Below are 27,179 nucleotides of genomic sequence, written 5' to 3'. Positions count from 1 at the left end.
TTCATGGAATGATGTCCATGTGAGACAACTTCAATATGCAATATATAGAGCATGTACCAGTCTTATTTACTAATACAGTTGAACTGCTAACCATGTTTGGCTTTTAATGAATAGGGTGAAGGATTAAGACATTACAGATATTTGATACCATGCAAAATAATGAAGAGTTCAGAACCGGGCCCAACATCGGGTGCATTGAGCCATACAATCACCTTCGCAATCCACATTATAGCCAAGAACCTTCGGATTACGAAGGAGAACACTCCGTAGTGTCTTCCCATCAATACCCCAGTGTCTCTCTAGGATACCTACATTCTTCTTCAACTCCTCATTAAGACCGCACCCAAGCACCTCCGGAAACTTCTTCAGCAACTTGTAGAGATCATCATCTGAAATGCCTAGGCTCTTAAGATAATCTACCATTTCATTGACTGAATCACTCTTAGGAACTGTTTTAGTTTTCTCTTCACCCCAGTAAGGAGAGTGGGTCCAACCAAATGCTTTGCTCAAGATGACATCAACCTCCTCTACACTTAAATTTAGCGGAGTGAGAATGTCCCTGCATGCCTGCCACATCTCTCTTTCCTCTTCCGCAAGAACCTCAATGACGGGCTGTGTTTGGGCAGCAGAATATATTTTCCACTTCACAGAAGGAAAGCATTGTGCATTTCCACGAGTTACATACCTCAGTTTGGTGGGTATTGTTTGATTCCATGCACCAAGCTTTAGAGGTGCAGTGCTAAGCGTTGAGTCCGACATGTTCAACTGGATCAATAAGAGTGCATCAGATAGGATTCCAATCAATTCCTTATTTTTTATGGATGAGCATTTGAGAAGCTAAAAACTAAAGGAGCTGCTAAATCAGAGATACAGGTTAGTTATATATATATGAAAAGAAAAGATGCTACGCCAGAGTTGCTGATCAGTACATCTAGGAAAATATACAAATGTGGATTAATAATTTTAACTTGTATAGCTGAGGGCTGTAGTAGGTATAATAAGGCTCTGGTTCACCAATGTGGAACCTTACCTCCAAGGACAAATAACCAAGTCGATGATAACTCTGAGAACTCTTTGACGAATAAAGGATACAAATATCGAAAAAGAAAAGGCATGATGAAAAATGAGGAAAAAATACACTCATGGCAGAGGCCTACAGATGCAAATGGAGGGCATATCGCATACTCATACATCACTAAAGGACTCGGCAACAAGCTTCCCAACATCCCTACTCCTGTAATGCAAAACGATGGAATTTCCTTAATGAAGGAAGAGAGAAGTATGATTAAGAGAAACTGAAATACCCAGTAAAAGGAACAAGAGAATACAAAAGAGAATCGATCAAAAAGTAACTTCATCTTGAATCCTATCATTAGATGGATAACATCTCAGACAGAAACAAGTGAAGTATTGTTGAAACTAAAAGGCATGATTCCATGATGTGATTAGGAAATAACAGGTCAATAACTTAATTGTTCAAAACACAGGGCAGTCATTTTACTTAACTAGTCCTACAAATTTTTTCTGTATCAAAGCTGCTCTTTGCAGCATATTATGTGAATATTTGAGACCTCACATTCTTACAGAAACAATGTGGAAGCAGAATGGATGAATGCTTGTATTATTTGAGGAAGCAATGGTTGAATTGCTTGTATGCAATGAACACGAAACCTATATTGTCCAGATTGCTGCATGAACCAATGTTACATCAATCTACCCAATAAAACCATACCTTCATGCAAGTCTCGCACGAAATTCTTGGGAACCTGCACATAATCAAGTTAGTGCCATTTTACAATTGCTTCGGAGCTGCCTTGATAGTTTTCTCATTTTCGTGAATCTTAATTTATATGCTCTGCAGATGCTCAGGCATCAATATAACCAAGAGATAATCATGTCTCGCTCAAACTTCTCTGTACTGTTCGAATATAAACCATCCTCAAGCAAGGATATGTAAACTAAGTGGACCTGGCTTTGACCATTCATAATTATTCTTGTAAATTAAAGCAGCAATCACGTTTGGCCATCAAATAAATGAAATCAAATTCCTATGGAAAGAGACCCAAAATAAGGCAATAGAGAAAAACGCGAATTCTTTTTACAACACAAACCTGACATATGAATGGCCAGATGGACAAAGACACCGAACAAGCTAACCTGTTTTCTTTTCTTGATGGTGACAACAAACTAGTTTAGCTACACAATCCAATGTTTTTATCAAAATCACTCACAACAGTATCTAAAGAGGTCTCCAATTCATGGTGAAGCCAATCCCTAGCACAGATCAAAGCTTCTATTGTCTCTGGAGACAAAGAACTTTGGTACTGATCGAGTACCTTGCCTCCAGTGTTGAACATGGACTCTGAGTCAACAGTAGTTACACGGATTGCCAATATATCACGGGCCATCTCACTAAGTACTGGATACTTAGGGGCGCTCATTTTCCACCACCTCAAGATGTCAAACTCTTGGTTCCTAGGAAAGAGAGGTTCCTCAAGATATTGATCTAACTCTGATTTTGTTTGCTGGCTACCAGATAGTTCAGAGAGAAATTGATCAAAGTCTTGAAGCCCATCATTGATTTGGAATGAGTTGTTAGAGGAACTTTGGTCCCCATTATATGTTGCCAAGGGAACAGGACCTGGAATATTGCGAGCATACTGACTGTAAAGATCACGAATGGCTTCAATGACAACCCTTGTGTACATGAACGCATTGGTACCATAGACCTTTGAGAAGCTAAACTCCACAAACTTCATTTTGAAGCGTGGGTCCATTGATACAGCAATCGCCAAGACCAAGCTGTACTCCCTCCAATATTTGTCAAATTTATCTTGCAAATTCCTAATTACTGGAATAATCACAATGTCTGGACTTGTGACTGTATGGTTTAGATGCATATGAATTTTCCACAACTCATGGAAGTATAGATTAGCAGTTGGGTGTGTGACTTCTGAGAAGGCACGCAAAACATCATAAAAGACTTTCAAATAAATGCAAAGCACTTCAACTTTTTTCCATTCATCCTCTGACGGTGCTCCCTCGTAATTCGAATCATGTGAGCCTAAGCAAGAAAATGCTTGCTTAAATTCTAAGGCAGCCTCCAACATGAGAAATGTCGTGTTCCATTCCCCCTGAACATCTAGGCACAGGTCCTTCTTACTAGGAATTTCTAGTTGCTGGAAAAGCTTGGAAAAGTTCTGCTCATGTGCCTGGGATGCCTTCACATATTTCACACTTTCACGAATTTTGTGGATGACGTCATTGATGGCTTCCAATCCATCTTGAACAATGAGATTAAGAACGTCAGCACAACAACAAACATTAAACACCCGACCACTCAACAAGAGCATGTTCTTGCTTGAGAGACAGTCTTTGAGGTTACTGCCAATGCAATCATCAGTATGGTGCCTATCTAGTGTCACAGTCGATAACTTGGTCAGAATATTCCAGTCCGTAAGACACGTCAAAATGACATCACTAAGGTCATTCCTGGTAAAAGGATAAGGGAGCATGGTGAAGTTGAGGACCCGTTTCTGTAACTTAAAATCACAATCAACAAAATGTCCAGTAATACGCATGTATTCAAGAGTCTCTTCAGTTGTCCACTTATCCAAAGATAGGCTGATTCGTCCAGGAATTGTTTGCAAGAGTTGCATGAGGCTCTGTTTCTCCTTTTGATAAATAGCAAGACAATCATCACGGACGGTAGCCTGATTTACCATCTTAAACCTTGGTTGAAGACTTTGGACAAAGTTTATGAAAGCAGGGTGCTCAACCACGGAAAGCGGGTACTCATGGAGAATGATCATCCTTGCAAGATCCTCACGGCTTCGAGATTGGTCAAATTTTGGGTTTGACAAGCTGGTGTTCCCTTCATTTTTATCCTTGGGAGTTAAAGTTAAAAGTTCTTGTTTTCTATCTGAATTTCGGTTCTTAGGGCAAATGCCTAAATGCCGTTTGAGGTGGCTGGTTCCCAGTTGCTTCGCACCATTGCCAAAGGCAAAAGTATGAAGGCAATATTTACATCGTGCCTTTCTGCAACCCCCTATAAAAGTCTCCATAGTGAAGTGTTCCCAAACTATTGATGTAGTTTTCCTTCGTTTAGAGGAAGACGATTGTTGTGTTCCCAAAGTGACAGTGTCCTTTTCGCTCAACATGGCAACAATCTGTGTTGTAAAAAGCAAAGTTGTAAGATTTTTAAAATAGTACTCAAAATTTTAAAACTAAAAACTCCATGTATTGACTGTTGATTTGGTATGTTCAACTAGGGACTAAAACAAAAAGAAGAACATACACATAAAGAAGCAGCATTAATTAATAGAAGTATAAAGTACATACAAGTCACGATATTTATATAAAATGACTAATTAATAGGGGGATCAAATTGTAGCGATAAAAATATTTTAAGCCTACTTTACTAAAGATTGTCTGAATAGAAAAAGTACATCTTTACATTCCTGCAGTACATCTAATGCAAAGGAAAATAACTTTAGACAAAGTACTGAAATATATTACCCTTGTCATAAAAAGAAGCAACACGGACAAGCTACAAACTTGTAGCGTATATTTTCCACACTCAAAAGATTCTCCTAATCTACTGTGATCTTCAAGGAGAAGCATGTGGATCTCCCAGCATGGTAACATTACTAATTATTACACTCATATGGATTGAACATCATGAGAATGCACCTTAACCTATAATTTCTACAACCCAGAACACCAAAAATATTGACCACAAACATAAACGAAGCCTTGAAAGTCACACAGACAAATTGAATACTTGCAACGCCAGCATCTACACTAAAAACCAAGATTCTGAAACATGGACTCAGTGGAGTGCCATCTCAGCACTCAATGAGGCCAAGTAGACATCCACTCGAGCCTAGGACTGCGACTCCACACTTCTCGACAAAACACCACAATATAATATAAAAGAAATACAGAAATGGTAAAAAGATAAACTATAGACCATTCAGGAGGATGTAGAAACAATCAATAGAAAAAAGACCTTATTCAGAGGTTTACGCAGCATTGAACTCAAATAAGTATTTCAATGTACTTGAGTTATATTGGATTTTCATAAATTTTCTAGAGGACTGTTGCAAACATTTGTACCTTCAACATCTTTTCAAACTGTCAAGAACAAATGAAGCAATGGGTTTTTTTTTTTTTTTTTTTTTGGGAATATTACGGTTAAATTTATAATAAGAGTATTACAAAAGTATGGGTCAAGGTGACCCACAGACCAGGTCTCTCAACCAAAAAATGGTCATTAAGGAGTGACTTGTACTAAAAGTTTGGCTATGACATCACCGGGGAGGCAGAATACAGGGATGTTCAAAGAAAGGGCCTTATAGAATAAGCCCATTACAAGAGAGAGAACTGCCAGATGGGAAGGAGGAGGCATCCCACCGAGGCACAACGCAAAAGCAGGAGATAGCTGTACGAAAAATGTTTGGACTTCCTCTGAGACACAGCTAGGCTTGTGCTGAACGCTGGTTCCTAGCGGCTTCCTTGGCGAGGCAATCTGCGAAGTCGTTGGACGTTCTCCAAATATACGTCCATGAGACGTTTATACCCTTGCAAGTATGCGCAATTTCGTAAAAAATGTGTGCTAGGTACCAAGGAGGAGGGGCCTTTCTGACAACCTAGGATATAATGTTTTTGACATCTCCCTCGATGTACAGTCGTGGGCCCCATGAGGGGTTAAATTTCCTGGTTCCCATCAACAGGTCGTGGCCTCTGCGATCTGTGAATCTTTGTGGCTAAGGTGTTCTGAGAAGGATGAGATGACTTCACCGTTATGGTCACGGAAGACCCCTCCGGTGCCCGTTGGGCCTGGATTTCCCAAGGAGCATCCACCAAAATTGAGCTTAATATCTCCCACCAAGGGGGGAGTCCAGTTCGATGCTCTTGGGTTGCTGTGAGCGGTGAGTTGAATAAGGTTCACCCAGTTGCACAGGAAACTAGCTGCCGAAATCCAAGTGAACAGGCTGTGGTTGGAAGCCCAAAAGATTGCCATCGAAGTAACCTTGTGGAACAGCGCTAGGAGTTTGCTTTTGACACCACGGAAAATTTTCGAATTTCTTTATAGCCAAATGGTCCACAATGTTGTGGCTAAAGACGCTTTCCAAAGGGGATCTTGTTCGACTTCAGTCAGTTAGATTCAAAGGAGCAGGATGGTAACGCCGGAGTTGAAGGGGGGGGAACCCAAGATACTCCAAAAAGTTAGATAATTCTACTTAAAAGTTGAAAGGCAAACTGACAATGAATGAACAAGTGGGGGTTCGTTTCTTCCTCACATAGGCACATGACGCACCTATTGGGAGTTTGGACACCTCTTCTCTGGAGTATGTCTATAGTAAGTGCATGTTCAGAACACGCAATCCAGTGAAAGGCTTGCACTTTTGGAAAGGCTACGGATGACCACACTTTGGAAAACACAGGGTTCGGGTTAGGGGGAAAGAAAGTTGCAACAATTTCTTATAAAAGGAGGCCACTGTGAAGGAGGCGATACGCGAGGGAGGCCAGACCAATGTGTCTATCCTCGAGAAGGCGAGAAAGGTGGAGTGGAGGGAATTCGAGAGGGACATGAACTCCAAGGTTTCTTCTTCTGTGAGGGTCTCCCAAAGGATGGATTCCAAACCCAGCAATTGCTTGAAAGTACCATTTCCTTGGAGACCAGGATGGCTTTATTAACTGCCACGGCGAATAGAGAGGGGAATCATTCTCTAAGTAGGGTGTGACCTAACCAGAGGTCAGACCAAAATTGCACTCTAGCCCCCCTCCTCTAGCATGGAACCAAATGAGTTGTTTAAAAGGTCGGAGGGAGAACAGTAATGATTTCCATACTCCCGAGCCCCTGGTCGTTGGGTAACCCTTAGGCAACCAAAGGTCTAGTGGGATAATATACTTGCAGTGAAAAACTTGGGCCCACAGCTAGCAGTTCTGAGTGGCCATCCTCCACCACCATTTTCCCAAGAGCGCAAGGTTGTGTATCCTAAGCACTTTGATCCCCAGACCGCCCTGGTGTTTCGGGAGACAGACTCTATCACACGCAATGTGGTGGATCTTATTTGTCGCTGCTTCACCTAATCAGAGGAAGTTTCTTGTCAGTTGGTCTAGGCGTTTAGCAATCGAGGCTGGCAGATGGAATAACGACATGAGGTATACGGGGGAGTTTGCAAGGGGTGCTTTGATAAGCATTGTTCTCCCTGCAAAGGATAGGTATCTGCCTTTCCATCCTGCCAACCTTCGATCTACTCTGTCGATTACATGAGCCCACTGAGCTTTCTTTGGCTTCCCCAGTCCCAAGGGCATGCCCAGATACGATGTGGGTAGGTCCTCCATTGTACATTTCCAATAGGGAATGAGGTTTCTAGTTTGGGTGTTGGATAGGCCTACTCCAATCATTTTGGACTTGGCCATGTTCACTTTGAACCACGTCGCGTACTCGAAGCAGATCAGAAACAACCTGACGTTTTCGATTCCTCTAGGGTTGCATCCAGGAAGACTAGCGTATCGTCAGCATATTGCATATGAGATACACACAGGCCGTTCTAACTGCTTTTAAAGTCAGAGAGAAGTCCCTCTTGATATAGGCAGGAGATACACTAGCTAAATACTTCTGCAGCCACGGTGAAGAGGAAAGGAGAGAGAGGGTCTCCATGGCAAAGGCCCCTAGAGGAAGGGAAGTACCCTTTTGGTGACCCATTGATGAGGATAGAGAACAAAGGATTGGAGTAGCAACCCCTCATCCAGTTCCTCCAACGATCCCCGAATCCCATCCTCGACAAGGCTAGGTCAAAAATGGGCTAATCCACGTGGTCCCAATCTATCTTGAAAATTAAGCCCGGATTTTGTTGCGGTGGTGAGTGTGTATGCACTCATGGCCACCAGCACCCCATCTAGTATCTGTCGATCCGTGATGAAGGCTAACTGTGAGGGCGAAATGATAAGGGGAAGAACCTGTTTGAACCTGGAGACCAATACTTTGGATAGGATTTTATATGTAGAGTTAACCAGACTGATTAGTCGGAAGTCCTTCAATTCCTTAGCCCCTTCTACCTTCGGAACTAGCCCAATGAAGGTGGCACTGATGGCTTTGTGCAGTTTTCCACGATGGAAGATTTCATCGAAGAAAAGAAGGAAGTCATTCCTAAAGGTACCCCAAAAGGTTTTAAAAGGTGGGATTGGGAATCCGTCTAGACCGGGGGCCTTGTCTTTTCCCAAGTCCTCAATCGCTATAAGGATTTTATACATAGAGTTAACCACACTGATTGGTCGGAAGTCCTTCAATTCCTAAGCCCCTTCTACCTTAGGAACTAGCCCAATGAAGGTGGCACTGATGGCTTTGTGCAATTTTCCACGATGGAAGATTTCATCGAAGAAAAGAAGGAAGTCATTCCTAAAGGTACCCCAAAAAGGTTTTAAAAGGTGCGATTGGGAATCCGTCTGGACCAAGGCCTTGTCTTTTCCCATGTCCTCAATCACTATAAGGATTTCAGACTCGAAGAAAGGGCATTCCAACCAATCAGCTCAGTGAGAAGGGAGAGATCGGAAGGGAAGAATACCATTCTCGATCCGGGATACGAAGGGGCTTAATAAAGACTCTAGAAGTAATTAAGGATGGCATGTTCAATGTCCGAGTAGGGTCCAAGAACAGTTTACCATCTTTAATCGTGGAGATGGAGTTATCTCGTCGGCGGCAGTTTGCTATCCTATGAAAAAAGCCAGTGTTCTGGTCCCCTGATTTTAGCCAAGTAACTCGGGATCATTGGTACCAGTGCAACTCTTCCATTTTCAGGGTAGAGAGATAGTCCAACTTCAACTTCAACTTCAATCTAAGGCTAGCCTAGAGGTCGATAGAGGCCTCGATTCCTCCGTCACTTCTAAGGTTTGGAAGGAGTTCAACAGGCTTTGCGTAGTAAGTGAGAAATTTCAAGGAAGGGAGGAACTCCAAGTTTTAAGGGAGGCTTTGAGAAGTTGGAGTTTTTTTTGCAGCCTAAAGCCAACTCTGCCGAAGACTTGGGTGGAGAAGGAATTCCACCATGCCGGAATTAGTGAAGACAGAGCTTCTTCTTCGAACCAAGTGAGTTCAAACCTAAACAATTTGGGGGCTCTAGGGACTGCTGAGGTGTCCAAGAGGGTAGGGCAGTGGTCTGAAATAGGTTTAGGCAGGGCTAAAGTGTGGGAACTGGAGAATATCTCGTCTCAGGAAGGGGAGATCAGAAACCTATCCAGTTTGGACAATTTCGGTCGAGAGCCATGGTCCGACCAAGTAAACCGGTTCCCTTGAAGTGGGATATCTATTAGCTCATTGCGAGATATGAAATCTGAAAAATCCAACATTCCTTGGTAAATGTTGGAGTTGGAGTTCATCTCGAATGCCCATCTAGTTATGTTGAAGTCCTCACCCAAGCACCACGAGGGATGAGTGAGGGCTGCCAAGAAGTCTAGTTCAGCTCAAAGGAGAGTTCTGAGATGAACTGAGTTGGGACTATAGATTGCGAAAAATTACCACTGAACACCATCAGACAGTCTAGAAAGTAGCGTTGTCACCGAGTATTTCCCAATGTTGGAGGAAATAAGATTGTGCTCAGTAGGATTCCATACCACCAAGATACCACTTGAAGACCTTGTCGCAGGTAGAGAGAGCCACTGACAAGGTTTCCTGCCCCAAACCTGCCGAATCAACTGAAGAGTGGGATCCTGTAGTTTGGTCTCGGTTAGGGCTAATACAGTGGGGCAGTGTGTTTAACGCACACGTCCCTCACTGCATTTCGTTTGCACGGCTGTCTCAGGCCGCGGATGTCCCAGGATAGGATTTTCATAGCCTCTTCCAAGGGGAGGCTAAGGAGGCCAATCTGGGAGACCTCCTGGTGCTGGAGTCCCACGACGGGGTGGCTGGGAAAGAGGACAAGGGAGAAGCCAAAGGTTGTTGTTTGTCGTAATTCACCGAAGAGAAGAGATTAAGGATCTCTCTATGGCCTTTAGAACACACCTTCAAACGACAGTCAGCGTCCGACGATAAGTGGTGGAGGGGTCCTTCTAGACCGTCGATAGGAAAGCCCATGACCCTGAAGATTTCTAACATCTTTTCTGATTGTCTGTCCACCTGCTTGCTGGTTGAGCCAAACTCACTTTCTGGCGTGACGTGATCTCCCCTATGAACAAGAGAAGAAGGGTTCAAGGGTTGCGGCTCCTCACGGGGGGAGAGTCAACGATAACGGAGGAGGAAGAGGTGGAGGGAAAGGGGAGGGGGGGGGGGGGAGGGGGGGGGGGGGGGGCAGCTCAAGGGTCGGGGGAGGAGGGTCAGAAAGCGAGAGATCAAAAAAAGAAGCCGAAGAAGGGAAGAGACCCGAGTGGGGGAAAGGTGAAAAAGAAAACCGAGGGGAGGTGGGCCTGTCCTAAGAAAGGCTCGGGGCCACAGAGAGAGGAGAAGTCACACCTTCCACGGAAAGGGAAGGCAAGGGGCCAAGGGAGTTGAAGAAGGGGGGGTCCGAGGAGCAACAAGGGCCGTAGACCTGAGGCCTCCCTAGGTAGAAGGCCGGGTTAAAGGAGATGTGAAAGCAAGGTTGAGGGAGGTCATCGATCAGGATGGCCGAGTGAGGTAGCACAGAATGCCCATGGAGACGGAGAAGAGGAAGGTTGGGGGTCGACACAAGGCAGATAGGCTCCAGGTGGGCAGTGAAGGGGAAGAACGGGGCGAGGATCGAGGATAGGAGCGATCCGAAACGCACACAGCCACCACCACAAAAGGGTACTGCGACCAATCCATAAGTAACTGGGAAGGGGGAGGACAGGGAGGAGCAGCTACAAGGGATATTTCCCGAGAGAGGAGGGGAAGACGAGGGGGCAGAATAGCGAACAGGAGACAGTTTAGCAGAGGCGGTTTCAGGGGGGGGAAGTGGCAAGAGGGAGCTCAGACGGGGTAGAAGAGACAAGGAGATGGGGAGCGAGAGCGGAAAAGAACGGAGGTGAGCAGATGGCAAGAGGGAACAAAGAGAAGAGGGCTGGGAGGTTGAAGTCATCCTCGGTAGTGATACCGAGGCACGAAGGGTCCGTCGGCGGATTCATGGACAACAAGGCATAGGATGACGGAGGGGTTGTCAGTGGCACGTCACGCTGGGAAGGTGACTTGTCCTGGGCGTTCGAAGTCATGTCGCGCCAGAGACCCGACCAGTGAAGGAGGCTCGAAGCTGGGAGTGAAGGCGATGGCAGCAAACTGATAATTGCCGAAACTGAGGGATGAGCGGAAACCCTCTAATCAAGCGACTTGGCGAGTGGCACACGATAGTCTTGACAACCTGGATCCTCGAGGGAGACGAGGGAAGGTGACACACCAATGAAGGTCTAGACTCCATCCCCGAGGGAGTCGAGGGGCCCGTAAGGCCCGACGAATGAAGTTAGCCCAATCTCTCATCAGAAGAGCAGGCATCATTGCCGATCTGGGAGCCGAACAGATACTATTCCCTAAGAGAAGGACGGCAGACAGCACTTGTGCACGTGGTGTCCGCGTGGCGAGGTGGGATTGCAAAACCAAGCGGCAAAGACAGCAATAAGGACACTTGGTGGCGTGGCTGCAAAGCTCGTGCCATGCGCCAAGGAAGCTTGGCGACCATCCCCGATTTTAAGCTAGCATCAAAGCGGCTCTTGCTAAGGGTGACATCAGTAGTGGTTACCAACTGTTGGCGGCTGCTGGAAGGGCGTCGCTTCCTGGACACCAGGTTTCAGTCCAACAGTTTGGGTCTCTGAGGTATCCGATCATGGGGGTGATTAAAGAAGGAAGCAGAGGCCAGAGACCCCGGGGAGGAAATGGAGAGGGGGAAGAAGGAGTTTTCCACCTTAAGCCAAATAATGGGGGGAATGAGCTGAGTATCGAGGACCTCAAGAAGGAGGAGCATGGAGCAAAGAGGTAGAAACTCCAATGATTTCCAATGGATAGCGACCAAAGAACCGCAAGCTTCGGCCACTTTTTTGAAGATCACTGGTGACCACGCATGTAGTGGGATATCTGCCACCGTAATCCAAATACTCTGCTTCCTATAGGACCCCTCTAGAGGCGACCATGGGAGAAGTTTTAAAATTGCCCCTCTGAAAGGAAGGGAGCTTTCTTGAGAAATTATCCGGGCACACTCCAAATGAGGGGAAGCAAGAGAGAATTCGTCCCTTGGACATGCGCCAGCATGTCACTTGAGGCTCACCCCAGCGGTGCTATTCCCATTTCTCGATGCCCTTAATGTCATCCCGTTGAGGAGAGAAAGATCCCACTAGAGGATATTGTAGTTGGCTATAAGGGGGTGGGCAAGCTCCACCGGTATGGAAAGAATCACAGGCAGAAAAGGGGAGCTACATTCCTGAGGCTTAGACGCAAGATCGGGAGGGGAGCGAGTACCTCAATGGAGAAATTGCACGCAAGGTTGGACGAAGGGTGGCGAGAGGCGACCACTTGAGCGTAAGAGGGTGGAGCACAGGCTGCGGATACTTCGGATGCAAAGTTAAGCTGGGTGGTTTTAGGGTAGAGATTGTAAATAGCGTTCCAAGATGAACGAGAGGAAGAAGCCACGGTGTTTTCTCATGTCTTTGTTGGTATCACAATGAAGCAACGGTTAAAACCAATGAAAGTGTCTAGGGAGGTTCTTTGGACAGATATTGAAAATTATAGGTCTCCCAGCCAAAGGTTTATGGATATTTATGAGTTTTTTTCCATTTGATTATACACCTTATTCACATGCAGCTTTGGATGGGAAGATATTGTTGAAGCAAACTTGGAGAATAGATGAAAAAGGAAAGAAAAAAAAAACATATGACTTAGATTCCAAAAAAATAAAGACAAATAAAAAAAAAAAAAAACATAGGCATATCATTGATAGAAGGTGGCTTTAGGCTTTGGTAGCCAGGTTGACCTTCACAGATGACATTATTGTATTTTTTTCCTTCTTTTTTTTTCCTTTTTGCTTTTGGGTAGATCAGTGTGAATATAGGCCCCTAACAGTTCTTAGAAATGGTTAATGGTTTTCAAAAGCAATAGTGGGAATGGGAACCTAGACCGGTAGTTGAGGCTCAGGTGGTGCTACCACCACGACCTCAACCCCATTCTCACATTATTGTGAAATTTCAAATATAACTCAAGTGAGTCTTAAACTTGGACATGCCAACACAAGACACAAAAAAGTTCTAAATCATTCATTTGAATCTCACAAGGAAATATTGGCTCCTACCACGTGGTTTGGCAAGGGCCCAAGGGAAGTTTAGTCAGCTAAATGCCAAATTGGCTTATAGTATTTTTAAACCACATCAAAAGAGTACCTGCTTTGATCTTCAAGGAAAAACTTGAGGATTTTCCAGAATAGCAACAATACTATCTGGCTGGCAATCATCGATCGAACATCATGAGAATGCGCCTGAGTCTAAAAAATCGTGAATCCCAAAAACTAACTCTCAAAACATTCAAAAACTCGAACTCAACCCTCACATTTTCAAAGAAAAAAGTAAGTGAACTCCCCCAATTGTACGGATTTAGTTAAAAAATAGTGATTTCTTCAATTATGGAAAAAACATATACAAAAAAAATACTCACAAGTGTCTAAGAAATCGGGACTCAGGCTCAACTCACTAGAGTCCCAAAGACCTAATGGGATGCTGAGTCTAGATGAACAAGACCAAAACTTGAGGGAGTCATCTCGAGTCCAGGTCCCCATATTTATTTTACCCAGAGACTTGGCCTCGTCTGTGGCTGACTCGAGCTCAAGATCCTAGCAAGTCAGAGCTTTTGAGAATGTTGACTTTATATATGTATAAAAGGATTACAACTAGAATAGAAGAGAGAAGAAAGCTATCCACGAGTGGATAGCAAAAGTACTAAGACCCTTCAAGAAAAAATGGGGGAGAAGAGGAAGAGAAATAGAATCAAAAGCCTTCTTTTTGAAGGCTACATTGATACTTACAAAAAGCCTTCTTTTTGAAGGTTACATTGATAGTTACAATGCAACCAACTAAAAGAAACCGATCCTAAAAATGCGTCTTATAATCCTTCAACGGCTGCCTCTTCCTTGGCCAAGGCATCCGCCTCCTGTTTGACTCCCTTCAAATATGCCTCCATGAGATGCGCATAGCCCTGCAAAGATGGTAAATTTCATCAAAGATATGAGCTAGAACCCAAGAAATGGAGGAAAGGTTTTCAGCCCAAGTTCTTGGAGTCAGCCTCTATTGTAACAGTCCCCTTTGTGGTTAGTGGCCCGGAAGACCAACTTAGACCTAAGTTTCACAAAGAGAAGGTTCAACGAAGTGTACTCCCCTCGAAAAATCCAATTGTTGCGCTCAATCCACAGCGCCCAAATCATACCTGCTTGAGCTGCTTTGGGCCACAGAAAAGGTTGGATAGCAGAAGGGATGAGGGATACTTCTTTGGGAAGTACCCACTGTACTTTGAAAAGGGAGAGAAGCTTTCCCCAAATCGTAAAGGCAAAAAGGCAGTGCAAAAATAAATAGGGATTGGACTCCTCATCCGCTTGGCAGAGAATGCAACGATTAGGTACAGGGATCCCTCTCCTTTGATGTTGATCTACTGTAAAAACTTTCTTAGATAGCGCAATCCACAAAAACACCTGAATTCTAGGCGGAGCTAAGGAACACCATGCTTGGGACACTATTGAAGAGGGGTTAAGAGGATAGGTAGGGGGTTGGGTAAGCTGCAAGTAAAAAGAAAACACCGAGAAAACCCCTATAGCAGAAGGGGTCCAAATGATTTGGTTTTGCCCTTGTTAGGGAAGAAAGCAATAAGATAGGGAGTTTGGGAGGTCTAAAAAAAGGTTGACCTGTGCGTCGGTGAGGTCTCGCCTAAAGAGAGGATTCCAAGATCTAGAATCAGAGCTGAGTCATTGTTTCCAAACAATTATTCCTACCAACAAAAAGATTCAGACTTTAAACCAAGTCTTACAGAGAAACACAATACTATCACAATCTGTAGTATGTTTGGCATTAATTCTGGCATACTTTATTTAGATACGGAAAAGCTCAGGTGAATCCAAGTTTTCATAATAAAACTCAGGAAACCTGTAAGTCAAGTTGACTTAGACAAGTTGCAAAAACATGACAGAAGGTTTTGCCCTCTGATTCAATAGATTTTGAACATGACACAGAAAGGATCATGCTAGGGCAGAAGGGACATGAACTACTTCTAGGATAACAAAAAATTTAAATAAAAACCAGCCCAACTTGTCAATCAGAGTTCAAAAAGTGAATCATCTTAGGCAACCAGAAGAAAAAAAAAGAACAATAGTTCCCAAAAGGGTGTTGGGGGGCATTTACCCCACTTTTATCCCCCCAATCAAAAAACAATTTGTGCTTTCTTCAAGTGGGAAAAAGACCCAAAATTTTGGTCCTCTGCGATTTTTCTCAAGATCAAAAAAAATTTAAAAGGTTAGTGTCTTAAAATATTTGAATTAGGGTTTGGTACTTTTGTGTAAAATAGGTTTCAAAAAACAATAAGGGTTATGACTTGTTTTTATTTCCCTTTTGGCTTCTGCTTTAGGAGTTTTAACAAGTTCGGCTTTAGATTATTGGCCATATTCGAAAGTAGGTTTTTTTTTTTTTAATAATGTTAACTGTATATTCAAATGTAAGTTTTGGCTTGAATTTTTTCGAAATTTTCTTAGGATTGGTAGCCCAATCTCAGGAAAAGTCATTAATCTCAAAACAAATGGATATTATTTGGTGATTTCTCTTTAATTCTTGATAGGGGCATACAGCATTTGTAACTTACATTACATAGTTGATTACTTTATTGATTCCTTATTAAGGTTTGATTTGTTTCATCCGGGAAACAACTTTTTTTCTTTTTTTAATTACTAAACAAATTGCGCTTTAAGTTATTTTACTTGCATGAAGACCTTAGAATAGTGTTTTGCAAATTAATAATTATTTCTTCTTTTTACTTACTTACATTGGTGTATGTTTAATATCTCATATCAAAATTTGGGTAATCGGATATTTGCATTGTTTAGTGAACTTATCAAGTTTCTTGCTTTCTTTATTTAATACTTCAAATTGATTTCTTCTATTGTACAGACCTAAACTTAAACTGGATTACTTCATTCAAACTTTGATTTAGTAAGAGGCAAGTGGGTCATGAATCGTGATAAGTCGACAATGTCTTCAACTGGCTCAGGTAGGCAAGTTGATCTGGGTTTGAAATGCTTGTCAAGCAAATTCTGCAAGAAGTCTTATAATGTCAACAATAATAGATTAAAGAAACATTTGGCCACACTAGAGGGCTATGGCCCCGTGTATTCAAGTGCTGAGTGAGACAGCAATGTAAGAGCACTTGCAAGGGGTCAAAAAGAAGAAAGAGGAGGCAAAGAAAGAACATGATGATCTTATGAGGCGCATGGATATATTGGTAGTTCAAGAAGAAGAACAAGAAGATGTATGTGCCAAGGACGGGTACTCTAGTAGGCCGATAGGGTTTAAGCAAAAGAAGCTTCGAGCAAGGCCGCCTAAGGATTCTTAGTACCCCTCCCCCCAGATCTTAAGATTGCAGTGCAAGAAAGGGGGCAGACAACTATAGAGAGACACTTTAAGAAAGAAGATAGAGACAAAATGTCTCAATATGCAGCTTGATAATCTATCAAGAAGGCATTCCAATCAATGGCGCTAACTCGAAGAGATTCAAAACTATGTAGGAAGCAATGGGTCAATTTAGGCCAAGGTGTAAGGCATCAACAGCTTATGAGCTCAAGGAGCCATTGCTTAAAAAGTAGGCGGAGGTCCCAAATAATTTTTTGAAGACACACAAACACATGGGTGATGTTTGGGCTCACTATTATGACCAGTGGATGGTCTAAAAAGAGAAACAAAAGTGTCATGAACTTTATGGTGAATTACCCATCACGGATAAGACCCATGATGAGAAATGCATTTGAGTTGGTGGACCAATGTATAGAGGAGGTGGGGGAGAATCACGTGCTCCAAGTAGCGACTAACATGGCTGCAGCCAATATGGCAGCTTCTAGCTTATTGGCGGTGAAGAGGTTGTGATTTTCGGTCCCTTGGGCAGCGCGCTGCATAGACCTCATGCTTGAGGCTATTAGCAAGATGAAGGTGGTAGCGACAACATTGAAGAAAGCAAAGACCATCACAGTTTATTTATATAGCCACAACCAGGTAAGTTCCAAACTTTTCCAATATGAATTGTTGTTTTGAATTCACAGAAGTTATGTAAGTTGTGCTATAGAATTAAGTTGATAAATATCTACGTTTAATCTCAAGTTCGTAACTTCCAAAAGACCTTAATGTGTATATGATGCATGTTCTCAATTCGCCAAATCTTAGACATGATGAAAAAGTACACAAATAATGGAGAGTGAGGCCTGGGATGACTAGACTTTTCACCTCCTTTTTGTCTTTACAATCCATATTGGAACAGAAAGAAAAGCTTAGGATCATGTTTGTTTGATAAATTGGACCAAAAGCAAGTTGTCCAAGAGGGCAGATGGGAAAGTAGTAGTTAGAATCATTTTGGATTCTCATTTTTGGAATAGAGTTCAGTTTGCCATGAGTGTTTTTCGCTCATTGGTAAAGGTATTGTAGTTGATGGATACTAAGAAGGAACCGGCAATGAAAAACGTTTATAAAATAATAGAGGTTGCCAAAGATGACATCAAGAAAAAAATTTGGTGATGATGAAGCTAAATTTGCTACTTAAAAAAATTATAGAAGAGAAGTGGAACTCACAGCTTGAGAGGCCTCTGCATTAGTAGGGTATTATAGTAATCATGGTCATTTCTACACTAATCATGAGATACACAACAAGAGTGAGTTTATGGATATACTAAACTAGTGCAACATTAAACTTAACCATTATCTACATATCCAAGACAAAGTGTCAATTGACTCCAATAAGTAAAGATTCTAAGAGGAATCGCTTGGAACGGACTTGGCAATAAGGTAGAGGACCAAGTACTCTCTTGGTAAGTTTAGAATTTATTCATTTCAATTAAGATTTGGGTATTTAGTTCTAATAATACAGCGACATTTATGTATTCCATTTTCATTTATGTAAAACAGTTGCGTAGTGGACAAATCATGGTGAAAGCAACCCACATTTGTGACAGATGGCTCTGCGTATATTGAATTTGACATTTAGCTCATTTGGTTGCTAGTGCAACTTCAACACATTTGAAATGGTAATTATTTAACCATCCTCTGCGCCTTAAATTACATCTCATTACGTATTAGTCAGTAGTTACTACACTATCCCGTATCATGTTTTTCAAAGTTCTAGTGCTAGTTTGGACTTTGGATGTCAAATAGATAGAACTTATTGCGCTAAAAATTACAAGTTTTCAATTATGAAGTGAAAGAAATTATTTTTTTCTTTTCGTTTTTTAATCTCTACGAGTGTTTTAGGTGTTCAAATGTATTTTTTAGGTATCCCCACCCCAAGTCAGCTACTCAACCGACACTCTTCCCAGAACACCTCACTACTTCTCCTCCTCTTCGAATGATGTCTACCCAAACCTTAACCAGAAAATCTCCAATGAGCCTACGGCTGCTACATTTTCCAGGCTTCCTCCAGGAAAATGTAATTTCTAGCAACTTTAAACTCTTGGACACTCATTCTCTCTATAAAAGACAAACATAGCTTCCCAATTTCTCTTGAAACAACTCTCTAAATAGGAAATGGAACGAAAGAACTTCTTATCGAATTTACAAATGCCTGAAGATAATTTTCTATGAATCCTGTAAAATGGGTTAAATTCTACCAATTTTAAGCACCCCATAATTTCCTGCCTCAGAAAATTTTAAAGAAGCCAAAATAGCCAAACCAATCGAAAACTTCATTAACGGGTAACTTCATCCACAGAAAAATTTTATAATATACAGCACAAAAAAAATAAAAAAGAAGAAAAAAAAAGACCCAAAAAAAAGAAAAGAAAAAAAAAAAAAAAATGAAGAAAGACCTGAAGCATGTCCAGGTATAAGAAATCTTTGAGATGCAAGAGTAGGATATTCATACCATATATCTTCCTTCTAATCCTCTTGTTCACTCTAATCCTTATTAAGGAACGGTCAAGGGTCCATGGTGAGATCAAAAGCCAGGACAAAGAGAGCTAGATGGTCTTCTCTCTCTTGATTTTCTCCTTCATTTGCCATTCTTCTTTCCCTCCCTCTCTCTCTAATGCGGAATCTTCCCATATTCTATTGAGAGGGGCATGAATAGGGCTAGAGTTCACAAAACGGAGGGGGGAAGGGAGGGAGGCGGGGGCGAGAGAGAAAGAGAAAGAGAGAGAGAGATGGGTGTTGGATTTGCACAGTGGGAGAGAGAGTCAGATGCTCAGTTTGCATGGGTTAATAGGCGGCGGCCCAACTTGACATCTGAAAAAATTCAAGTTTGTACTGAATATCAGACATCAATTTATCGAATGGGGGTTTTTGCTTGTCATGGGAGTTTTTAATCTGTCAATCTAAAAAGCTTAAGGTTATCCAAACTACACGAAGTGCATTTGGCAAGATTTTTGGAGGATGATCCAAAAATCTTGCAATTTTGGGTACACCTAAACTAGAACCTGATTGATCACTCGCACGTTATCTAATAGATTATAAAAAGAAGAGAAACAGGCTCGAGCAGAAGAGCCTGAACAACCTAGTCTTCTACAGTATAATTAAAAGCTAAAGGGCCGTTATCAAGAGCATGATGAAAGGGAGACCTTGTTGTTGATAAGTAGATGATAGTAGTGATGGTTGATGGTGGAGATAAGGTATTCCTCGGATAGTGCTTGACCTAGAGCCAAGTTCGTGAGGCTTTTGAGACACCACTGAACCCCCATACAGACCATTAGACCTCAATTTAAGAGAGGTTGAGGAGCAGAAGAGAGGAGGATGAACTAGGAAAAGCATACTAAAATGATGGCATGGCATCATCATCAAACTCAAATGCATCTGTAGTGGGGATGCTCCACCAAGTGATAACGAAAATTGCCAATTGAATTCATCAGATGTGACGTTATGTTTTGAGTATTGTTGGTTTACATATTTTGAGTTTGTTGCCAATGTTTTTTTTCCTCTCTTTCTTTTGTTGCGGGGGTTGACTTTTTTGTAAGCTAACTTGCGATTCATCTGTTTACATTGTGTTGCTTATCATCTAACGTTGATGTACATTGTTGATTATGGACCTGTGGCATATTGCCATTTGATAATTAATGAAATGCAATTTAGTATGGATTTTGGGCATCTTTCAACCTTATAAAGTTTTTGCATTTCAATTTCAAGTTTCATCGAATTCAGGTATATTCCAGAATTTGGAGGAAAGACACACAAGTCTAGTCACGTTTGAAATAGCACAACATAATAACACACGGAAGCCCTGAAAATATATATATATATATATATATATATATATATATATATATATATATATATATATATATATATATATATATATATATATATATATGTGTGTGTGTGTATGTGTGTGTGTGTGTGTGCGCGCGCACACGCACACATGTGTATTCATTTGGGAGGTTTCGGATCCAATTCAAGCGCCTGCGAACACCCTAGAGGGCCAACCCCTAAATTCCTGTTCAGGCCACCTTTGTTTCTAGCTGCCCACCCGGGCAGCTGTCATGCAGCCAAGGCTCCTGAATACGCTTTTTTGGACACTACTATCAATATCCAATTGTGTTTTGAGGAAGGTTTAATGTTGCTAGCTTTGGCCTGCATGCCCAAAAAAATTAAGAACAATGATAGGGCTGCATCCTATCAAAATAAGTAAAGCTTTGCCTTAAAACTTACTGAAAATTGCATTTCTAGCATCGAAAAGCCTTCCAATCGAACATCTCGGCTTTGATCATTATGAACTTCTATTCTAGTTGACCGAATATCTCTAGTGAAAAAATTTGGATTTTAAGCCCTAAAACGAGTGTATACACACATTATCTAAGACCATCCATTTTTCCCCAAAAATAAATGTTCATGGATTTGCAAGATAAGTACCATTTTTTGAGCTTCAAATTTTATAGTCGGTTGGAAATTGTTTTTAGAGACATTATGGAGATCCCCGATGCCCAAAGTGCTTTCCGGACTAGCATTCAAGTGAGGCTTTACTTTGTTTACATAAAGCCAATGGCTGAAAATCAAACAAAAAGACAATGAAAGTCTTCATTTTTTGTGGGTGCCTAAAGAAAGTATGGACAAAAAAGCCTCAGCCTGAATTTTGGGCAACCTGCATTCATCTCATTCTTTTGTTTGTTAACAAGTTTCTTTTGGTAGAAAGCCGCCAAGGCGTGATTTTTAGCTTACATTTGGGTCTTGCCTAACAGAGATTTTTAGCTTACATTTGGGTCTTGCCTAACGCCATGGAATCACAGTTCCAAACCCATTGACATGAGTCATAGGCTGCCACTTCCAGGCACTCGTCTAACACTTCATCTGTGCCATAAATTTCCAGATTAAATTTCAAAGCATTAGATACTCCTTAAGACACGTCATCAATACCAACAGAAGGTGTTTTAATATATCACTTTGTTTTAATGCACGTGGCACTTCCTTAGAGGTGAAAGACACTTCAACAAAAAGGTCCAAGATATGCAAATGCTTCTCTAAAAGCAACAAACTTCATACAAGTGTCACAGAGCATAGAAAACATTTACCTAGAAATGTCAAACGCTATCAGAAATGATGCATGTTACAATTTACAAACACTTCCCTAAAGGCATTAGATGATGTTTACATGTCCACTAACCACTTGCAGATTCCACAAAAATTTCTGAAGGGATGCCATCTGAGATATCTCTTTCATTAGATCCAAAAGCGAACTTCATATGGTGCTATCTTAGACTAGGAACCCAATAGATAGAAAGGGCGAACACGAAAGGATGCTACCGCTATCAGACTAAGGCTACTGACGAACCTGACTATGGGCTTGGACGGGCGCAATTCACTTCGTATTACATGGGGTCATTTATGTCATTTCAGCTTTCTGAAAAGACTAAAAGAGGCAGCCTACAATACAATGTACAGCTCAAGAATTCCCACAACCTCCACATGGCTTCAAAATTGTAAGGAATTTCCATATTACATTAAGACTTTCATCAATAGGCAAAGGATATTGAATTGATGCAACTCTTCTTGACAAACATTCCAGTTAGTTGAAAATATTGACAACTTTACTAATTCAGAGAACTGCCAAACAACTCAAGAACATGTTCATTCAACCTTGTCTGATTCTTCGATGACAGTCAAATAAAGGGATCTATCCAACAAATCGTTTCTGACACAAGCAACTTTCCTGCCAGTGGAATTTGTTTACCGCCAAACATATCAAAAGGCTACATGGAACGGCTGACACAAGCGACCAATCTGTTCAAGCATATGGCCAACCATCAAGGGCAAGTAGACACCATACAAGCCCATGGAGTGACATTTTCTAACCTCCCTCGGTAACCAAAAAGCAACCCCATAAGGTGTCGAACAGTTGTATCCCAGCCAAAAGCATGCGGTTTCCACATGCACAACATTAACAGCTCCTGCTATTCCCAAGTAGGTCAGCAGTGTTCAACCCCAATGGTTTCTAAAAATGCCTCCATCAAGCAGCCCTGGAGTTCCAAATAACCTGCAATCGAAACTCAATTTGAAAGCACCATGGTCTAGTGAGATCCACTGAGAAGAGTCGATTACAGTGAAAAGAAAGGACCAAATCATTTGCCGCCATTACATATCTATGTTGACTGCTGAGAAAGCCTCTAGTTCATTACAGAGTTCCAAAAAATTATCAAAGCCCTGATCCAGTATTTTCGGAGTTCAAGTTGATGAAGTAACCTCTGATGTGTGCCTGACTCCAACCAAATAGATCAAAAGGCACACAGGGCAGGAAAGGGTGGAGAGAACATTGAAAAATATGTTTTCAACACTCCCCGGGGCAACCAAGAAGTGTCGAACAGATAAAGGAAGAAGGATCACATATGGTAGGCGATTTTGCAATGTATGAACACAATTATGAGGTTTTCAACACTCAACGAGGCAATTCAAGTAGTATTAAACAGATTAAAAGTGAAGGATCATACATGTGGGCAATTTTGCAATGGACGAAGGAACTCCCTCCCTATACCCTACTGTTGTCAACAGCTTCAGAGAACATGAGACATATCAATATGTGTAGATAATTGCCATTGTAAAGTGTTATCACACAAAACTATAAGAATACTCACAAGAACTGGTAGACTGACTAGCTCACCGGTACTATGTGTCTCAGAAAATGTGACCCCAAGTTTATAAAGCATGCTATGTAGCACTGATTCCACGACAATACATCACCCTTCATTGACTTTAGTCACACATAATAAATGCCCTAGCAAGTCATACTGGGCTGCACACAAACAATCCACTCTTACTCTCTACAAAAACGGACTGTGCTGCACCCTGTAAATGTGTTCTACTTAAATTCTTCGAACTATATTATTTCCATTGGTGGTTGTGCAGTTTGATTCTACTTTGCTGAAAGATACTTTAACCATTTGAAGTCAGGGATATCTTGCTTGCATGAACGAAAGAGTATTTGATTCACCTTAAATCATATTTCTAAGTTTTGGGCCATAAAAATTGGAAATTTGTGTCCACAAATTTTTTTATTTGGTAAGTTTCATTCCTACGAAGAAATATTAACTCTTCAATCAGCCAATTCCCTCCAGACCCAACATGTTAAATAGCATGTTCATGAGAAATGAGTATGCCTCTAATTGCATCATCCTCGCAACTGTTGGTACCATATACATAGTGGTAATAAAACCATGAATTTATGTGGGGTAAAACAAGTTCTAGGATATTTCTTCAATAGCCAAGTTAACGGTTCATCACATTGCTTTGTCTTATCTTCCTTTGACAATTGATATTGAATTCCCTGCTCAAACTATACCGTAAACATTAATTTCAACTACTATATTTCTTGTATAGTACTTATTTTTTGGTTCATTTGGCGTCCCTCATCCCTACTAGGCTACCCCAGATGCATAGAGCAACCGACCGGTGGGACGCCATTTTTTAATCTAGTGCACATTTTTTTTAGATCTATTGTACATGTTTTCTCAGTAATCAACATACGTTACCCTTTTCCATCAACATATGTTACCCTTCCTCACCATATACATACATACATACGTACGTTCACACATACATATATACATATGTACATACGTGTGTATATATATATATATATATATATATAGGGAAATTTTATATAGAGCCTAGGCTCTAAATAATCAAATTAGAGCCTATGTCAAAAATTTCACTAGAAGAGGTTGTTTTGATGTCCACATATCCTCAAATGGATTTCAAGTTTTGGAAATAGTGCATCTTGTAAGGCATTTTTGCATCAATTTTTAAGTTATTTAAGTTTTTATAGATCTTCTCGATCTACTCTATTTTTTAAGTTTTAAATTTTATTATTAAAGATGAAAATACATTTTAAGGCTAGTCAAAGATTTCCAGTATTGAAACTACATTTCTCGACACTATTTCAAGGTGGGCCCCAATTTGATTGTTTAGAGCCTCGGCTATATACAAACCGTGTGTGTGTATATGTATAGACACACACACACACAAACAAACACATATATTATTTTTATTTTTCTTGTTTCTTTGGTAGTATTATTAATGCGTAATGCTCACTTCATTGCTGAAACCATATGGAGAACAGCAACTAGAAGAGTTTCAAAAAGGGAAACAACAGCACACTATCTAACAACAAAACAAACCAAAAACAACAATTCCAACATGAGCAATCCAATTAACCAGATGGAAGAGTAACTTACTTGTAAAAATTCCACCTTTTCTATCACTGGAAGCAAGAAATTTTTATTTGATAGAACAAACTGTGAAAATGAACTAAAACTATACAAAACCAATAAAAAGGAAAAAACACAATCATCAAGCACATTTCACCCCATAATATGTGAGCAAAATCATATTTCCCAAAAATTATTGGGACTACAGTAATCAAGCAGCAAAGAGTAAATTATTTCACAGTTAGAAAAGTAACTGGCGAACACTCTAAAATCGACTGATTCTCAGGGGGACAAAGATTGCTTTCATTACCAGAAGCCGAAACCATAGAAATTTCTAGAACTTAAATCCCCAGAAAGATCATGGAAAAAAGAAACAATAAATAAGAGAGAGAGAGAGAGAGAGAGAGAGAGGAATGCTAGAGAGAACATACTGTTAAGAAGCAGTCCGTAAGAAGTCAAGCACACTCTTAACCAGTAATAGCTGGCTTGGATCTGCAGGATCTATGAAGCAGAAATGTTGTACCCTTTTCCTCCTTATATTTTGCCTAGGGCTCAATGAAGCGAGGTCTTTGTTTGCTACGCGGCACAGTATAACGAAAGGTACGTAAAAGGTAAATTTTGGTGTTCCTAAGGTGCAGCGAAATGACCTTGTATTATTGGTCTGGGGCACGCATATTATGCTCCCGCGCGAGCATACGATTTGTAGACTCCCTTATGCAAATACTTAATTAAAAAGATTATTCTAGGTTTAATTCTAAATTTTAAGAAGCAAAAAGATTTTTTTCAAAATAAAAAATTTGAATTTTAAGTTTTGTGATACTTAGATTTCGCAAAATTAAACAGTATCCATTGAATGTTGAGGCATTATTATTTTTAGTATGTAGAGAGTTTTTCCGATTTTTTTTTTTTTCTTCCAGAGATTAATTTATGGGTTGTAGAGATTACATCTCAAATATTTTGAAGAAATGACCGTTAATGCTTATTTCTTAGAAAAGTTTGTACTTCCAGTTTCTAGCATTATTTAATGATGGAATTGGAAACCTGATATCACAAGCGTTATAATACCACAAATGCCTTCGTTATTGAATAGAGTAACCGTTATTTAGTGTCACGACTATTTATCAGCCTCCATGGGTACCTTTCATATCGCGTTGTGTTCGATCCGGTAGCATTTGTAGGGTGTGGTTTCCGTAAGTCGCAACTTTAAATAATCCAATTAAGACGCATGTTCAAATTTTATCATAACATATTATTTTGATGTAAAATATTAATGTAATTTTATATCTAATTATAAAATTTTAAACTCCTACTATTCAAAATATACATATAAAAAATTTTAAACTCCAAAAATAGTTAAACATCAAGTAAATTTATAAACATATGAAAATCTTAAAAATAGACGGTCCAAATAATATGTTGTAAGATGCACTATTTCTGAGACTCAAAATCTTTTTATTTTTCATAGTCATACACCTTGATGTCGAAATGACCAATCATAGGGTTTTTCAACATTAAAACAACCTTTTTCGGTAGATTTTTGAGGTGCATCCGTAATTCTACATTTTAAGGTTGCAACCTTGTATAAACTTTTTCCTTATAATAATCATTATTTCGTAAACAAGGGATGTACTCATAGCCTCCGAAGTGATCCAATATATCTTTATTTGCGCCGTGATATAACCACGATAAAAGTTAGGAAAATTAGAGTTAAGAGGTTGAGAGGTATAGCAAGAATAAAAGGCTTTATAAATTTCTTTTTGTTTAAAGAAAAGATTTGGTTTTATTGGTTTCTTTTCATTTAAAGAAAATATTTGATGAGATAGGCGCTCAACCTACTAGACTTTATGGCTCCTAGTTTTGAAGAATGGGTTTTATTTTTAGATTTTGACAGTCTTCGGAGAAAACTCTGCCCACTTGCGGTTTGGATCTGGCCTCCTTTTATTTATTTTTTGGTTTCTAAAGGCCGTTTAGGTACCTGGAAATGTACTGTATGTGAAATACATTACTGACGTAATACATTGCTTGAAAATAGATTGTTGTTGTTTGGATAGTATCGAGATGCAACCTGAGAAATACATTGCTACTATTTGGCCGCATCTTAAAGAAATCTAGAAAATGCATTACTATCATTTTGGCTTAGAAATAATGCATGAATTTTATCTATAGTAATATGATTTTTTTGTATAATTCTCTTTTTTTTCTGTTTTTAGGATAAAATATCAATTAAAACAACTTTGTGTTCAAATATGTGAAGGCAATAACCACATTGATGTGCGTATAGAAATTTTACTCCACTTGAAATGGCACTGCCTTGTTGGAAATACTTTATGTTAATCCAAAGCACCTGGTCTTCCTTAGTCATTTCTAGGAACATCTCACTAGTATGCATGTCTT

General features: G+C 40.6%; 1 protein-coding gene across 8 annotated transcripts; it reads right to left on the bottom strand.

Moving 5' to 3' along the window:
- On the bottom strand, nucleotides 1-25,470 carry LOC105421182 (Mitochondrial transcription termination factor family protein). Of its 8 annotated transcripts, none has more exons than XM_088852095.1 (4): nucleotides 25,217-25,350; nucleotides 13,953-14,122; nucleotides 13,586-13,760; nucleotides 1,974-4,169 (listed from the first exon to the last, which is right to left on the bottom strand). In XM_088852095.1, the coding sequence occupies exon 4, from the start codon at nucleotides 4,158-4,160 to the stop codon at nucleotides 2,193-2,195; it is 1,968 nt and encodes a 655-aa protein (XP_088708221.1). In that variant the 5' UTR covers nucleotides 4,161-4,169; nucleotides 13,586-13,760; nucleotides 13,953-14,122; nucleotides 25,217-25,350; the 3' UTR covers nucleotides 1,974-2,192. The 8 variants fall into 8 exon arrangements, with proteins under 8 accessions (XP_088708225.1, XP_088708226.1, XP_088708221.1 ...); XM_088852097.1 differs by lacking the exons at nucleotides 13,586-13,760; nucleotides 13,953-14,122 and adding exons at nucleotides 23,070-23,130; nucleotides 23,214-23,371 and having other exon boundaries at nucleotides 25,217-25,330; XM_088852098.1 differs by lacking the exons at nucleotides 13,586-13,760; nucleotides 13,953-14,122 and adding exons at nucleotides 23,070-23,130; nucleotides 23,240-23,371 and having other exon boundaries at nucleotides 25,217-25,330.
- Nucleotides 25,471-27,179: the final 1,709 nt, after the last annotated feature.

Source organism: Amborella trichopoda, chromosome 11 (genome assembly GCF_054954075.1).
Source record: "Amborella trichopoda isolate Santa Cruz 75 chromosome 11, AtrichopodaSantaCruz75HAP2 v2.0, whole genome shotgun sequence".
NCBI lineage: Eukaryota > Viridiplantae > Streptophyta > Magnoliopsida > Amborellales > Amborellaceae > Amborella > Amborella trichopoda.
Note: the sequence above shows the minus strand (reverse complement) of the source record. Positions and strands in the feature narration are given on the sequence as shown.